Source organism: Sphaerulina musiva (genome assembly GCF_000320565.1).
Source record: "Sphaerulina musiva SO2202 unplaced genomic scaffold SEPMUscaffold_2, whole genome shotgun sequence".
Lineage (NCBI taxonomy): Eukaryota > Fungi > Ascomycota > Dothideomycetes > Mycosphaerellales > Mycosphaerellaceae > Sphaerulina > Sphaerulina musiva.
The window spans coordinates 1,491,830-1,508,813 of record NW_016017384.1 but is presented as its reverse complement, the minus strand read 5'-3'; the positions used below and the strand labels follow the sequence as shown (position 1 = coordinate 1,508,813).

Below are 16,984 nucleotides of genomic sequence, written 5' to 3'. Positions count from 1 at the left end.
AATCACATGTACATCATGTACCTACGGCATTCACACGTTTAAGGGTAGGTGGTCGTGCATGCTTTGTCGACAACTTGACAGTCTTTAGTGTCCATTGCATCATTCTGCGCAGTACATAAAGTACCTTACCTTAGGTAAGGTATACAATACAGCCTAATACACCGTGTCTATCTATCTACATGCAACAGGCAGGGCTCAATCAACGGTGAGCCGTGGTGTGTCTCGTCCCAATGCTAATGATCTGCTGCGCCCAACCAAGGCTACCTACCTATGCACCGAAAATCAGAATCGCGAGGCAGCAACTCACGCATTTCTCCCCCAACTGATTCTGGATCGCAAGCTTCTTGAACTCCTCCTTCTTCCTCCTGAAGAAGAAGCCCAAATCTTTATCCGATCCCTCTTCCTTTCTCTCCCATGTAAAATCGACGGCTCAGGCCAAACCGTAGCAGTATCATCATCATCATCATCATCATCAACATTGATCATCTCCGTTCTGGCCACAGTCTCCTCCTATCCTTGCTGCGCCAAAACTCTTCCCGCCAGCGAAACCATGCGTCGGAAGTAATACGCCGCAAAGCTCTCCGTGTAATAGCTATGGTTGGAGTCATGATTGCTGACCAGATTGTGGGCCAACTCATGGCACAGAGTAATGTACCAATACGCCAGCGCCTCGACTTTGCCTTCTGGGCTCGCCATATCTGGCATGTGGAGTTGCATGAAGTATCGGAGATTGCAGAAAATGCTCCCGCTACTGTTGAAAGCAATGGAAGCACCCGATAAGTCATGATAGATGTGGACGGTCTGTGGAGACACTTCAAAGATCTTGGCAACTTCAGAGAGTATGGAGACAAAGAGCGCAATGGCTTCCCGATGAGTTTGCAAGAAGGCATTGGCGTCTTGGTGCGAGCGGTCGAGGTAGAGCTTGATGCCATTGCCGAGCTCGGCCGTGTACTGTAGGTCATGGCCAGGCCTACTGTCGCAGTAAGATGTCGTTTCTTTGACCTCGTTGGTCTGCGGCCGGTTGAATACTGTCGAAGAGTTGTACTCGCGCGTAGCCTTGATGGCCTTTCGCAGATTCTCGTTGATGTCACGAGGTGAGGTCACAACTTCGGTACCAGGTGTAACACTCCGAGGTCCCATAGGACTGCGGTGCTCGTACGGCGGAGGTGCATCATTCGTGAGGGGATTCTGCATCTGACTCGCGGCTTGGGTGCCTGCGTTTAGACCGAGAGCTTTCTGTATGTTGCTGAAGATACCACTAGGCCGCTTCATAATACCAGAAGAGCTAGGACGATCCGGTGAGTCGGCGAAAGAGCCTGGCATGGACAACGTCCTGTCAGGGGTCTCGGGCTGCGGGTCATGCTGCGGCTGCGATGGCACAATGCTTTTCGCAGTTGGTGCTTGTTGAGGCATTGTCTGTGCATCGGCTTGTTGAGGCATTGTCTGTGCATCGGCTTGTGCAAGCAGTCTCTGCTCCTCGGCGCGCTTCTGCCTCTCCGACTCGGCAATCCTGGACTCGGCAGCTTTCTGTCTCAAAATGCGGTCGACATTGTAGCCCTTGACCTTTAGTCTACGAAGATCGCTTTCTAGGATCGTCTCTAGGGCTAGAAAGTCCTGTTGTCTAGGCCTCTTCAGTAGCACAGGCATGACTGCTCGACTGACCTCGTAGAGGTCGTATCTGGCTGTCACGAAAAGCGTGGCGTCCTTCTTGGATTCGCGATGCAGGGCAGCCGTCTTCTTGTCGGTGTGTTGCAGGCCTCTAAAGCCTTTAAGCCTCCGAGTAACCTGCAGGAACTCCGTCACTTTTACAGTCATGCTCTGCTCGAGCCACTTGGCATCGTGTCTGATGACTTCCGGTGGATGATCGTGCAAAAATAACCGGCAGCGCTCAACTAGGAGCTTCTGCAGAATCGTTCCCGGCGTCTGATCTCGAAGCAGAGCACCCATACGTTGATCAGTCTCAACGAGTTGGCTTAGCGAGGGGGTCTCCAGAGAATTGTACAAGGCCTCTAAGACCTCTTCCTGCGGGGCCGCCAAGAGGTTCCCCTGAAAGAGTCGATAGACAGTAATGTCATCCACGATGACAATGTCGGCTGCCTTCGCCAAATGAATTTCCTTGAAGGTGGCTTCTTCATCGTCAAGCTCGCCTTTCTCATCATCGTGGGTCTCGCCCGAACGAACGAGCTTCTCAGCTAGTAAGCAAGACGAGCTCTTCAAGCCGGTCCACAGCGCTCTGTCCTTTTTAAGATTGGCTGCGTTCTCTGCAAGTTTGCGGAGCAAATTGAGGTACTTATCATGGCCCAGGGTTTCCAGAAGTCGGCCAGGCTGTCGCACCAGTATACTTGCAAGCTCAAAACCATTGGGCTCGTGCTTTGTGCCGATTCTGAGCAAGAACGTGTTCGCCTCGTGACCGAAGTCCACAAAGTCAAAGATGTCGCCATAGGTCTCGCCGTCGCCCAAATAACAGCTGCGCGGCGGGACGAATTTCGTCTGCGAGGCTTTCTCACGGCGGGTGCCATCAACGACAGGCACGATAGGCGCATTGCTCAGCCTCTCTGCCAGATTACCATTGGGACCGATTTCGGCAAGTCTGCCCGCAAAGTAGCTGAATATGATCTTAGCCTGGGAGGCATTGGCTGGAGGGCTTTTGATCAATTTCTCGGCGCACTTGTCAATAGGCGGATCTATCGCCACACCAAAGAGAGCATGATGCTGGACCAGGTCTTGGCGCAGTATGCGGAATCCAAGGATAGACGCCTTTGGATTGGCATACAGCTGTGACGGCTTCCCGACCATATTCGGCTTCTCCCCAGGGAGTGACTCGACCGGGAGGAAGGCAGAATGAATTTCCGCGACAGGATGCTTCTGGTAGCCAAATTGGTAAGCATTTGCAATCCAATACTCGATAGCATTCTTCTGAAGCTCGCTGCCCACGGCGGCATTAGCTAGTATCTTCACGAGATCCGGCACAGACGGGTGAGTTCGTAGCCCGAGCGACCTGAGAAATCTACCCTCTGGTGTGTTGGCACGATACTGTCCCGGCCACTGGAGGACTGGAAGCGTCAAGCGTCGAATCTTGTCGTCTGGCTCAAACAGCTCAGAGAGACGGTACAATGCGGTCTTAACAGACTGGTCGCCACTATGCACTTCTGCTGGGCACATTGGAGTCTGCTGGAGACGCTTCATATCTTCGGTGGGGATGTCGTCCTTCACCGAGACCAGGTACTTGATGAGATCTACATGGGACCATTTACCTTCTTCGGCGGCACCAGGTGTAGATTTGGCCATGAGTCTGTCAAATACCACATTCAGCTCCACTGTTTTGCGGACGCCAAGCGCGTTCAAAAATTTCTCCTTGACCCCTTGCAGTCCCGTGATGGTCGGCAGATCGTCGAACAGCCTGACACTCGCGAAATAAGCCTGTGGAGGCTTTCGCATTCCAAGTTTGGTAGGTATCACAGTTCGTGGGATGAGTAATTCTTGCACAGACTGCTTGGATGACTGTGACAATGCATCCCACCCTCGAGAAATGACCGGAAGAACTTGCGAAGCAACTGTTGGGCTTGTCGTTAGACTCTCTGTCTCTCCGAAGCCGCTACCATCACTCTCAACGATCCAGCGCAGCCAAGGCACAACTTGAAGCTCGTTCCAACCAATCGACTGTAGCTGGGATGGTGCTAGTCCTTTCGTAATCCGAAAGGGGGCAGTCTGTGGCGGCGTGGGAACATCGACTGGTATCTTGGCGGTATTCACAAAGGTGCTGATCTGCCCAAGTTGCAGCACAGGACTGCCAGAGGAGTTTACGAACTCTTCACTGATGGTCGCGACTGTGCCATCAAATAGCATCTGCACAGCATCAGAATCCATTTCTTGTCTGGATACCTTGTTACAAGCCCATTTGAGCAGTTCGGTCAGTTGTTTCTCGGTAAGAGCCTGCGCTTCCAATTCCTTTTTGATATCACCCGTGGTAATGTCGGAAAGAAGGCCATAGTCGCGCAATTTGGTCAAAAACTCGTTCGCCTTGTGCATCAGCTCGTCTGGAATGACTGGAATGCCCTCGACGAAGCTCAGGTCTTCTGTAGCCACGCGGACTTGATGACTGGGTAGAACACCCCTTGTAGAGAGCACATCGATGCTGGCTTTTGTGTTGCACGTCCAGAACGCTTCTTCTATGTACTGTCCGACTTTCAAGGAAGGGGTGGATTCCAGGAAGTTGTACTGCTTGTACGTATGAACGGCCGATGGCATCACTGCCGAGATGTCGTCGCTGTTTACCTTGCTGCGTCCAGCAGCCGCCATGTTTCGCTCAATCTTGACCCGAAGCTCCACCATGTCACCTGTGTATGCTATTCGACAAGCGATCCCGGCCACACGAAGCATCTCTACATTCCAGTCGCGAACATAACGAGCGTTCAAGTCTATGCTCTCACGCTCAACAGTCGGAATGACTGACGGTGCAGATATATGGGCCAGCAGTCCAGTTGTCTGCGCTGTCGGAAAGCCGATGAAGATCTTGCCATTTTTCGTTGGCAATACTGATGCGAAGATGTCTGCCGCTTTCTTCGAGGAGCCTCCTGATGATGTGCTCAATGACGCGGCAGATTCGTCGTAGGACGATGTGAGGATTGAGATCCGGGTGCGCTTGGGCGGTGGCTTCTTCGTGGCACGTTCAAGTTCAGCAGATAGCTGACGGCTAACATTGGTCAAGATGCTGACAGTGCTTATACGTAGAAATACGGTAGCGGTACTGCAGCCGGCTATATCTTCCAGAATGGCCTGCTGGAGCGCGTCATCTTCACGCTGAGCTTTGCGAGTAGTGGCTGATGCAATGGCACTTCCTGTTATCCTCCCAAAGAAAGATCGCAAGCTGGTTCCAGTATCGGTCGGCGCCTGTGCAGCTATGGTAGTCGATGATTGTGACCGGCGATTCCAGCCTACTGCGTTCATCCACCGTGCATCAATTTGTGCGTTCTGATACTCCACATCTGTAATCTTCATGAGACCGTCTCTCGTCTTAGGGTCGACGTCACCTGGGATCTTGACATTTGCAGCGGGAGCCATCTTCTTGGTCAAAGTAAGGATGTTCCATTGATCTAGATATAGCTCGATGGACTCTAGGCCAACGAATGTCAAGCTGGTGGCGAGAAATTGACATATGCTCAGGAGTTGCGGAACAGGTGTTGTCTGACTTCGATAGTCCAGCAGGAAGGTGGTACCTTGCACTTCGCTATCTGACAGCCTGCCTCGCCGCGTGAACAGCGAGTCCTTCTTCCAATAGAAAGCCATCGTCTGGGCTCCGGAACTCACGAATGGAGATTCGCAATCCGCAAACACACTGTAAAAGCCGACACCAAAAGCGCCAATCTTGGTCTCATCTGGGTTGCCCTCCGCAATCCGCTTGAGCCGCTGCCAGTCCGTCTCTTTGAAGTGCTCGCCATCGTTCGACACGACCAGCGTCTTCAGCGTGTGGTGCAGTATCGTGTGTTTCAAATGCTCCCCAGAGTCTGGAGACTGAGGTAGAGGCACAGTCGGAGACGGCAATGTCTCGAAGCGGATGGTGACCTTCCGCGCCTGCGCATCGGCCGCATTCTGGATGAGCTCTCTGAGAGTTGTCCACTCGCCCGAGTATCGCGCAAGCACTTTGTCGATGAGAGCGCGAGTGTTGACGGTGACTGCCTCCTCATCCTCTAGACTGCTCATCGTCTGCTCCCGTAGCCGCGCCAGAGCTTCCGAGCCCGCCATCGTGGACAGTGTGGTGTGGTTTGTGGTCGCGGTCGTCAATCGTCAATCGTGATGCCGTGGCGCGTGAAACCGATCGAGGAAGACTGAAGGCTAGAACAGGTTATACAATATCCATGATACAGTAGAACGAGTGAGTGATCCGTGTGCAGGCAATCCGGTACCTAGGTATTGTAGGCAGTGTATCTCGAGGTGGCGGTTGCAGGCCGGGAGCGAAACAGACGGAGCAGTATGTGGTTGTCGCGAAAGTGGCGTGGCGTGGTGTTACGTTGGTAGGAGGTAGGCATTCACATGTGTACCTGAGGTAGTAGGTACCTAAGGTATCTGTGTCTAACGGCGCCTTAATTCCGTGACAGGGGTCCCTGGTCTGTCGGCTCGGAGGTCTCTCGCCTAAAAAGCTTAAAGTCGGTCTCTCAGGTTGTTTGGTGGGCGTGTGTCTCGCTGAGCAACGACTGGAGGAGAGCTTCTTCCTCTCTTCTTCTATTCTCTTCTGTCTGCCACCACCACCTCATCCTCTCCACTCCCTCCACTCCCTCCTCCCTCCTCCCTTCTCCCACATCTCTAGTCACAATGGCCGTGTCTTTGCAGGCTGTGGCTGATCTGCTCAGCGCCAGTCTGGACCCCACGAGGCGAGCTCAAGGTACGTCGGAACAGCTCATGTGATCACCACATACATGTATGCTGAGTATCGCAGACGCGACATGATGCTGATCCCTTCTTCCTCGCAGCCGAGTCGTCCCTCAAAGCCGAAGAGACGAAGCCTTCCTTCTCGCTCGCCCTGCTGCAAATCGTTGCCACAGACACTTTCCCTCAGGCCACCCGACTCGCCAGCGCCCTGTTCTTCAAGAACTTTGTCAAGAGGAATTGGGTCGACGAGAATGGCACGCACAGACTGCCTGCGAACGAGGTCACCACCATCAAAAGCGAGCTCATCGGCCTGATGGTCAGAGTGCCGCCCACGATTCAGGCGCAACTGGGTGATGCTATCAGCGTCATTGCAGACAGCGACTTTTGGGAACAATGGAACACTTTGGTCGATGACCTCGTCTCACGACTGACGCCCGACGATGCTACTGTCAACAATGGTGTCCTCCAGGTCGCTCACTCCATCTTCAAGCGTTGGGAGCCGCTTTATCGATCCGACGATCTGTACACCGAGATCAACCACGTCCTCTCCAAATTTGCGAGTCCATTCCTGCAGCTGTGGGAAAACACCGACCGACAGATCACTCAAAACCAGAGCAACCCAGAGGTGCTCAAGGCGCACTATGCGACCCTCGATCTTATCCTCAAGCTCGTCTACGACCTGTCAACGCACGATATGCCACCACAATTCGAGGAGGCTCTGCCTGCGGTCTCGGGGCTCTTACACAAGTACCTAACATACGAAAACGCTGCATTGAATACCGAAGACGAGTCCGAGGCAGGCCCTCTCGAGTACGTAAGAGCAGGGGTGTTCAAAGTGTTGAATTTGTATACGCGCAAATACGATGACGAGTTCAAGTCACATGTGCCCCAGTTCGTGGGTACGTCCTGGGCATTCTTGACGAATATTGGACCAGAGGCCAAGTACGACTTGGTAGTCAGCCGGGCATTGGAGTTCTTGACCACCATTGCGAGCATACAAGAGCACGCGCAAAGCTTCAACAATGCTGACGTGCTGGGACAAGTCACGGAGAAAGTGGTCATACCCAATTTGTCGTTACGAGAATCGGACATCGAGACGTTTGAGGACGAACCGATTGAGTACATCCGGCGAGATTTAGAGGGCTCAGATGAAGATACGAGGCGCAGAGCTGCCACGAACTTTTTACGGAAACTGCAAGAACAGTTTGAAAAGCCAGTCACAGATGTGGTCACACGATACATCAACCACTTTCTCTCCGAATACGCAAAAGACCGCAGCGAGAACTGGAAGTCGAAGGATACGGCGGTCCACCTTTTCTCTTCCATCGCAGCCAAGGGCACAGCTACTGCCGCAAAGGGCGTACTCAGCGTAAACCCGAATGTCGATGTGATCGACTTTTTTCAGACAAACATCGCAGAAGACCTAACGAACCCCAACGCCGAGCCTCTCCTCAAAGTCGACGCGATCAAGTATTTGTACATCTTTCGCAGCATCCTCTCGGCAGATCAGTGGCAGGCAGCATTTCCACTGCTTGTTCAGCACCTGAACTCCTCCAACTATGTGGTCTACACTTACGCTGCTGTAGCAGTCGATCGCGCTCTGTACCTCACCAACGATCAACGACAGCCGGTCATTCCGCGCGAGAGCATACTTCCGCTGGCAAAGGACCTGCTACAGCATCTGTTCACACTCATCACCAAGGATACCAGGCCCGAAAAGGTTCAAGAGAATGAGTTCTTGATGAAGTGTGTGATGCGGGTGCTGATTGTCATTCGCGATGGTGTCATTTCGATCCTTGATCTGGTCCTCACCAATCTCGTGAATATTACCAAAGTAATACGCCACAACCCCTCGAACCCAGGCTTCTACTACTATCATTTCGAGTCGCTTGGCGCCACTATCCGGTTTGCTGGTCCGAATCAGCCAGAGAAGATTGAGAGCACGCTGTTCCCGGTATTCATGGAGGTACTCCAGTCATCGGTCGACGAGTTCACACCTTACGTCTTCCAGCTCTATGCTCAGATCGTGGCGAGCAGCCCATCCGGGACGATTTCTCCACTGTTTCAACAGCTCGTCGGACCAATACTCACTCCGAGCATGTGGGACAACAAGGGCAATGTGCCAGCATTGACTCGTCTGCTCATCGAAATTATTCCTCGTGGTGCCCAGCAAATCGCCGCTGCTGGCCAAACAGAGGCAGTGCTTTTGGTTTTTCAGAAACTGGTCGCCAGCAAAGCATACGAAGGTTATGCGATGGACATTATCGAAACAGTCGTCAAGAGCTTCCCACCAAGCACACTGGAGAGCTACTGGAGCACAATTCTCCAGCTCATGTTTCACCGCCTGACTAACACCAAGACCGAGCAGTTCACGCTGCGCTTTGTGCGCTTTTACCATTTGGTGTCCGCTCTCGTCGATCAAGGTCTGGGCGCAGACTTCTTCGTTGCGAAAGCAGACGCTGTGCAAGCCAATGCCTTCACACCGCTCTACACCGGAATCATTCTCCCAGACACACAGAAGTTGAGCCGACCATTCGACCGGAAAACAGCTTGCTTATCGCTCACTCGAACACTGGCAGACAGTCAGGCATTTGTGGAGAGATACGCCAAGCGTGGCTGGACAATCACTTGCGAAGCTCTCCTGAAGCTGCTGATCAACCCTCCGTTGCCACCAGCTGCTGACGACAACATCATTGAAGATCGCGATGTCGATGAGCTGGGCTTCGGAGCGGCCTTCACACAGCTCAACACTTGCAAGAAGCCCTCGCAAGACCCCTGGCCAGAGGTGCAGGATGTGAAGATTTGGGTTGGTACAACGCTGCGCGAAGCGGATCAGAGGCACAACGGCCGGATCGGGCAGTTCGTCAACGAGAAGCTGGATGCCCAAGGCAAGGCAGCTCTTCAGCAGGTCATGTTGGGGTAATGCAGGAGGTATACCTCATGGTTGGCAGGACACTGCTAGTTGATGACGCATTAGTTGTAAGCGCGGCGTTGCGGATGGAAAATGAAAATGGGATGCTTATGATACCACGAGCGTGCGCATAGGAGGTACCGGTAGGAGGTAGGATGCCGCTCAGCATTAGGGTAAGTCTCTGTAGCTATGTCGATCATCCCAGTTGAGGCTGGCCAATGACGCTCGCTCTTGGCGTGCCTCGCCTCGCCCCGTTTTCTCCGCCTCCTCCCGTCTAAGTTCTTAGGCTTCTTTCCACCTTCTGCCGTCTCAATTATACCAACACCACACCACAAATTACAACATACCGCCACTTGCTGCATCACGGACCTCGCAGTCAGAAGAAATCTGCATTGTGCTCCAACATAGAGCTGTCCGCCCTCTGTGAAAGACTCCCGCAGAACCACGACATGACGTGGAGGCTAATCGTGCTCCAGTAACTGACACACCACAGCAGTGACAACACAAGTTGCAAGGGCAGTGTGCAGAGCGCATCGACAACGATCCACATTGGCTGAGGATCAGATTCTCCGGAGATGGACCGCAAATGCGTCCAGAAGAGTTGGAGCTCGAAAGACGCCAGGCCCCACGAGTCTGCATGCAAGCACGGAAATATGCTAGGGCCCACGAGTCTGCATGCAAGCAAGGAACTATACCAGGCCCAATCTGCATGCAAGCAAGAGCCAAGAGGCACCTATCCCAAACTTAGCCGCCCAAGCTACAGGTATCTATCCATGCCCATGAAGCACCTACTGGTATATACTACTCTTCACATATCACCACTGTATCTTTAGCAATTTTGATTCCATTGTCCATTCATACATCTGTGCTACATATTCACTCCGACGACATGAAACGGTCTCGCAACCATGGACCCCACTGGCGCATCCCGGCTTTGATGCTCTCCTCTCTCATCATCGGTGTTGCTCTTGCGATTGCTCACCACGCCTTCTACTCTTCGCTGGCCGGGACTGCAGTCTCTTCGCATCCGATCAAGCTTGTGAGTTGGACTACGACGCAACAGCAAGTCAATATTGCAATTGGCACAGCATTCGCTTTTGTTGTTAAGGCCAGCCTTATATTGGCTTGCAGTACGGCTTATATGCAATTGCTTTTCGGAGTCATCAACCAAAAGGCATTCAAACTGGAAGTTCTGGATAACTGGTTCGGAGGGTTGGATGATTTGTGGAGTCTGGGATGCCTCGCGAGCTATTGGAGATATCCATTGTTGACGCTTATGGCGTTGACGTGTTGGTTGTTGCCGATTGCAGCTATCATCAGTCCAGCGAGCCTGAATGTCGTGATTGATCGAATTCAGCCATCTCCTATCCGTTCGGAGTTTGTGCCTCAGCCGGCGTTCAAAAGCCTAGCTTATTGTATGCTTGACTGGGGAGGATGGAAAGGGAACGGAAGATTGGCTTACGACTGGCCTATCCAAGAGGTTTCGAGGATCGCCTATGCCGCTGCAACAGCTGGGACTATCCTTCCGGTTGAGGCGCCGGGGACTAATGCTTCATGGCAGGTGCAATTCGATGCACCACGGCTTTCCTGTAATGATGTTGATAATGATTTGCGTGAAGCAATCAAGGAGAACATGGGCTCTGTCCTACTAAACTGGACATCTTACACCTCGTCCTTATCGCTGGATTCCCAGATGTTCTCGTATGTGGCCTGGTCAGCAGAATCCAACGACACCGAGCCATACGCCTTCAAGTTAGACAGCCAGCGCAGCGGTGTGTGGGTACTTCAGGACAACTCGGCGCGGGTGCCGTACTGGAAAGGATCTGGCGTCGACGTCTTTATGGCAGTGTTTCCCAGGACCGAATACGACTATAATGCTCAACGAGATCTATTTCCACACTGGTCCGATGATGTCAAGGATGCAGATTACAAGCGAATCTTATACGACTGGTATTGGGAGGATGCAACGTTGATTAGATGCAGCGTCATTCCTACCAGTTATCATTTGGGCTTCAAATTCGATGGGCTGAATCAGCAGCAGCAAATTGAGGTCTTGGACATGAAAAATGCAACGGGATTGATGAGGGGCAACGATACCCCCGTCTTGCAACTCGAAGCAAGTGAGGGTTATCCGCTCTTGATGTCACGGTTCAATGCCCAGAACAAAGTGCCTCTCGATGTCACCAATATAACAGAAGACGCAGTACATTCGATGCAGCTGATGTCCTACGCTGCCATTCAGCAAGGCGTGATGGCTTTCCTGCTAGGTGCTACAAACCGCAACAATGGCAGTCGTGGACTTGCGAGGGTACCAATGTCGGAGAATACAACTATCGGGTACTCTACGCAGATCCTGTCTACTGTTCTGGCCAACACGAATGAGATGGCAGCTTTGAACTTCGCCCAGCAGACGGCTCAGTCACTCACAAATAAGACATCTGGTCTTGCTTTTGACCAAGCTACCAGTCTCTTGCCGACATGGACTTCTGATGCACGCCGGCCATTGATTCAAGTCATGGAGGAACTTTATTTTAACATCACCATGTCCATGGCCAGTTCTCCAGCTTTGACATATAATGCCAGCAGTCCGCTCGCTCCAGGACAGGTCGATGTCACATTCGACCTGTTTGGCAATGTTTACAGCTACGAGTCGGACAAGCTGTGGCTCGCCTACGGTGTCGCGATTGGTGTCACAGTCTTGAATGTAATGATTGGCCTGTGGACTGTTGCGCGAACGGGTGCTTCCTTCATGGATAAGTTCTCGACCATTGTTCGGGCCGCAAGAAATGCCAACATTGAAGTCGACATGTTTGAAGAGAGACTGGCGGGCAAAGACCCATTGCCGAAGACCATGGCAAAGGCTGAGATGCGGATGAGGAAGGCGCCTACTCTGTCGCAAATCAAGCACCTGGGTTTAGTGGCGGCCTCCGAGATGCGGCGGGCAAATGGAGAGTCCGAGTGAGGAGCAATGAGTTGAATGCCAATCGGCTCGCTGGTCACGACGAATAGAAGCATAGGACGTCCTGCCAGCTTGAAGGGACCTGCTTGCCTCATGATTGCCAGATGACACGCAGACATGATGGGACCTTCGAGAGGGATTTGAGACGACACTCCTCACGCCGTTGCCAACGAAGCATGAGTTCAATCCGCTTGGGTCACTCGGGTGCGCGTCCGCCTCACCTCGTCATATAACTCATATTGGTGCTGCATTTTGAGTTCGTATTGAGCAATATGCAGGAAATTCGATGGCCGAGTGGCCCGAGTCTAGAATCTCGCAAGGATCTGGGTTTGTCTCTGCTCGAGACATTGGATGCCTGTCGCTTTGGGGGGTATTGACCACTTCGAAGTTGATCTCGAATCAAGTTCTTTGGTGATATGCACTAACTTACTGTACGAACGAGAGTGAAGATCTCGTTCTTGCGCAATGAGTTACAGATGCTTGGCAGTCGGCAGTGCTCCCACATGGTGCGCTGGACACGATCTAAATCCAATCATCCAAGGACGGTAATCGGGTCGATGCTCCGAGACAGCGCTTTCATATCACACGTGCCAGCCTGAGTTGGTACACGACAACCACCTAATCTGGTCTTGTTACCTGGTGGAAGCTGTGTATCCAGCGTTGCTGGCATTCATACCACCTAGCAACCGCGAATGATCACGGCAACGTCTTGGCCACCTTACGCAGCTACAAGGTGCTGTAATCGGCATGAAGGTCTCCCTCGGGTTTTGGGAGCAAGCAGACAACAGAGCGTCGGGAGTTTCTATGTTAGTTACTAAACGTGCAGTTGTGCGGTGGATGCAGCTCGACGACCATCGCAGCTTCCACGCAGAGATGACAACTGCCCGATTGACGAAGTTGAAGTGGAAGTCTGCCAGTGGAAAGAGTGGTACTTTCCCCAGCCAACCACATCTTCCCGTCCAGAGAACAGCAATGGTGAAACCGGACCGGCGGTGTTAGTGTGACACTCGCGCCTGTTGCGAAATGGGTTCCGTCGGTGTTGAACGGACTTGGTACCTTCTAGCCCATCTGATAGTTCAGGTAGTCCTTGATGGGCATACCTCGTAGTGACATTACTTGATTTATTATTATTTGTCTTCATCTGAAGATCAGGAATTCAGGATTCAGCTCACGGCATCGACCTGTCTGCAATCGCGCACAGCAGATTGCTCGAATGGTTCCCTCCCATTGGCTGGATCGACTGTGGGTCACAACAGTGGACAGGCACGTGTGACTCGAATCAGGAATCAAGGTGCCCATCTCCGCAACTGCACGATGCCTGAGGTGGAGGTCGTTCTGGTAGGTCAATAAGGTACCGACCTGTACCTTAAGCAATCATACAGGTAGGAGGTAGGTATCATGCGTTCGTGCTTTGTGAAATGATGCTGAGTGCTGAATACGAATTGCCCAGGTGCCCAGTTGCGCCACGAACGCCGCGACGCCGTCTGTTTGGATAGGAGTCAGATTCTCGCTCGGCAGGCCCATCGCCATTCTCCCGACTCGCAAACCACGTCACAGCGCAGCAGTGTTGGCAGATGCGTGTGTGTGTGTGTGTTTTCCATGCAGGAGACCGCGACAGCAACGTGGCATGTCGCCGATTTGAGGACGAGATGATGATTGCATCGGCGGCTGCATCATGATCATGCTCGTTATTGACAAGTATCTGTTGCGAATCTTGCGACGCGGATGATGTGAGGACCGCCATTGTGAAGGAAGCGCTAATGTATGTAGTTCGGGTTCCTGGAGGATGCATGCTCGGGCGCAGGTTCCAGCGCGACCACGTTAGCCATGGACGAATGGGAGATGGCCGGGTCCTGGCAGTAGTGCAAATTTTAAAAAGGTGTCCCGGAAACAGTTGTGCAGATCGTCGAACATGGCGGTCGCAGAGTTGGAGGAATCGAGGCGTCAACAAGGCTGCTACGATGTGGTATGATGAAATGACGATTGTTTCCCTTTCCCTCCCGTCAGATGCGAGGCAGGCAACGAGACATTGAATGCGGGTTCGTTGGACCAAGCCCGCGCGCGCTGCACATTCTCCGCGTTGCTGCCGAGACGGCGAGACGGAGGGAAGCGAAGCCACCAGGTAGACCGTAGGCAAGGTGTCACTTCCAGTTGTGTGAAGACGTCCGGCCTGCCATTAGGAGGTACCACCACCAGGTATGCTATATGCTATTACGGGAGCGAATGAAGGCCATGCCGCACCGTGAGCGTGTAGAAGGACATGTAGCTGTACGGCGATACCTGTAGTCCTGTACCTGTACCTACCTTACCTACCTGATGTATCTACCTGGCATGTTATTACTATGTACTAGTCGTTCGTCGTTGAGGTAGGTCCATTACCGTCCATACATGTAGTAAGCACCGATCCGAGCACAATTAGTCGCGGCCAGGCTCCAGCAGTCCAGCAGTCCAGCTCCAGCAGCAACAGTCGAATGAAGAGTACCTCTGAACCAAACAATAACCGTAACCACCTCACACCCTGGACCTCAGGCTCACCGTCGCGACGCGTATCACATCTCTAGCGCCGTCTTTGGAGCCTGCCCTGCCCTGCTCTGCTCTGCCAAAGACAGCCCCGGGCCAGAAGCAGCGCAGCATACCTCCTAGGGACTGACGGGTACTGTAGAGTGGTAGACTAGGTACTACCTCCACATTGGTCGCGCCTGCCGAAGTATTGTGTCGACTGCCTGCTCCTTCCTAATGTTCCTCCTCTCCTTTCTCCCCAGTCCCCACAGCAAGAAAACGCTCCTGCCCGCCTGGATCATCTCGTTTCTCGGCACGCCGGTCTCAGCACTCATCAGCAGCAGCCCAGGCCTGAACGCCCCCCTGCTAGTCTCAAACCTAGCTGACACGCTTGCGGACAGGAGTCGCCCATCATCACCTCCCGCTCGATCCACTCGTCCAACTGGTACTCATAATAATAACCTCATCGCCGCCCCTGCCACAATTTTCCATCGCCCACGGATCTCCTCACCCACCACCACTCCACGGTCACTTCCACCTACGCAGCCAGCTCTGCACCCACACTCCTTAGCACTGCTATCACACGCGTTGACAGTCGCACATTCACTGTTACCACCCGCGAAGACACCTCTGTGAGGCCCCGCCCAAAATGTGAGCACTCCCCCCCGGCGGCAGAACCGCCATGGACATGGTGCAATAATGCGACGTGGGACATGTCGAGCTGTGAAGAAGGAGGATGGCACGGCACGACATGGCGCTGCAGCGCATTGTACAGCGCTACACGATTCCACGACTTCACCACCACCTCCTCCACCACCACCTCCTCCTCCACCATCACCTTCACGTCCCCTCGCTCCCGTCGCTCGCTGTCTCCTGGCAAGAAAGTGCGCTGACAACCCTCGTCCAGTCAATAAACAATAGTCGTACGGATCCGCGATCCTCATCCACCAACATCAACATGCGCTCCGCCCTTATCGCTGCGGCCTTCGCCGCTGGAGTGCTCGCCATTCCATTCCACGAGAGACGTGCTGAAGCTGGATCATACGGACCTGATGTCGATGTGGTCTACGTGACCGCTGTCGTGACTGTCACCGCCGACGAGGAAGCCCCAGCCTACACTCCAGAGGTCAAGCACTACGGCCACAACTTCCCTTCGCAGCCCCAGCCTCCGGCTTACACTCCAGAGCCTGAACCAACCCCGCCAGAGGCCGCACCCGAGGCCCCACCCTCATACGAGCCTCCCGTAGAGAGTACCCCAGCTCCTCCACCAGCTGCACCGGGCCCTCCAAAGAGCGGAGGTTACGAGGACACTTGCTTGTACCATCACAACCTCCACCGTGCCAATCACTCTGCGCCAGATCTTACTTGGTCTGATGACCTGAAGAACACGGCGAAGAAGATTGCCGAGACCTGCAAGTACGAGCACAACGTGTATGTTATTAAAACTAGTGTGTATTAGTTTGTTGATATTGGAACTGACAATGCGCAGCGAGATGGATGGCGGTGGCTACGGTCAGAACATTGCCGCCGGTGTACCGTTCGACAACATCTCTGCCGTCATCACTGATCTGTTCTACAACAGCGAGGAGCCACTCTTCGCTGCACAGTATGGCCTCGATGACCCAGACATGAGTGAATTTGAAAAGTGGGGTCACTTCACTCAGATCGTCTGGGAGGGCACCACCGAAGTTGGTTGCTGGACCGCCGATTGCTCCGCAGGGGGCCTTGAAAACACTGGAACCGGCGTCTCCCCATGGTTCACTGTCTGCAACTACAAGAGCCCAGGTATGTAATGTGGTCTGATAGATGAAAACATTGTACTGATTGATTCCCAGGTAACTATGCTGGCGAGTACGGCCAGAATGTCAAGCCTCCTGGATCGATGGGAACTGCCTCGTGGGATGCTGCTGCGAGCGCCCAGGCCCCTGCCAGTTACAAGAAGTAGAGTCACCGCGACTTGCTTAGCCGCAATAACAGGACTTACAACCGGAACGACGGTTTCCAGGAAATGCGAGCATAAGCGTGGCGTTTCTTTTTTCGAGGGTCTCCATTGTGCAGTTTTCACTCGTTCGAAGCGCACAGAGCATACATGGGAAGTCCTGTCTAGCAGTCTCCAGCCCCGCCATCTACCTCTCGAGCGTCAAGATTCTTGCATAGCGGGATAGGTCACTGCATCTGCTGGACAGACAGTCAACGAAAGACGGCCGTATGGCACTGTGGCTTCAACGTGTTCACTTCTACTTCTTTGT

At 53.2% G+C, this 16,984-nt stretch overlaps 6 protein-coding genes across 6 annotated transcripts; 4 read left to right on the top strand and 2 right to left on the bottom strand.

Moving 5' to 3' along the window:
• Positions 1–76: 76 nt before the first annotated feature.
• Positions 77–5,942, bottom strand: SEPMUDRAFT_147291 (HATPase_c domain-containing protein). The gene has a single exon (XM_016904202.1). The coding sequence runs from the start codon at positions 5,740–5,742 to the stop codon at positions 511–513; it is 5,232 nt and encodes a 1,743-aa protein (XP_016763508.1). The 5' UTR covers positions 5,743–5,942; the 3' UTR covers positions 77–510.
• A 304-nt stretch (positions 5,943–6,246) lies between these two features.
• On the top strand, positions 6,247–9,414 carry SEPMUDRAFT_147290 (chromosome segregation protein Cse1). Its single transcript, XM_016904201.1, has 2 exons — positions 6,247–6,379; positions 6,468–9,414. Exons 1-2 carry the CDS (start codon positions 6,310–6,312, stop codon positions 9,287–9,289), a joined length of 2,892 nt encoding a protein of 963 aa, XP_016763507.1. The 5' UTR covers positions 6,247–6,309; the 3' UTR covers positions 9,290–9,414.
• Positions 9,415–9,639: 225 nt separating this feature from the next.
• On the bottom strand, positions 9,640–10,265 carry SEPMUDRAFT_147289 (uncharacterized protein; the record flags this gene model as incomplete). The annotated part of the gene is made up of 1 exon (XM_016904200.1): positions 9,640–10,265. A coding segment is annotated over exon 1 (348 nt), but the record flags the coding sequence as incomplete, so codon positions are not given.
• On the top strand, positions 10,167–10,571 carry SEPMUDRAFT_38580 (uncharacterized protein; the record flags this gene model as incomplete). Its single annotated transcript, XM_016908710.1, has 1 exon — positions 10,167–10,571. A coding segment is annotated over one exon (405 nt), but the record flags the coding sequence as incomplete, so codon positions are not given.
• Positions 10,572–11,507: 936 nt separating this feature from the next.
• SEPMUDRAFT_147288 (uncharacterized protein) lies at positions 11,508–13,300 on the top strand. Its single transcript, XM_016904199.1, has one exon. It carries the CDS (start codon positions 11,529–11,531, stop codon positions 12,237–12,239), a length of 711 nt encoding a protein of 236 aa, XP_016763504.1. The 5' UTR covers positions 11,508–11,528; the 3' UTR covers positions 12,240–13,300.
• Positions 13,301–15,693: 2,393 nt separating this feature from the next.
• Positions 15,694–16,528, top strand: SEPMUDRAFT_37996 (PR-1-like protein; the record flags this gene model as incomplete). Its single annotated transcript, XM_016908693.1, has 2 exons — positions 15,694–16,166; positions 16,225–16,528. 2 exons carry the CDS (start codon positions 15,694–15,696, stop codon positions 16,526–16,528), a joined length of 777 nt encoding a protein of 258 aa, XP_016763503.1.
• Between the last annotated feature and the right edge of the window lie 456 nt (positions 16,529–16,984).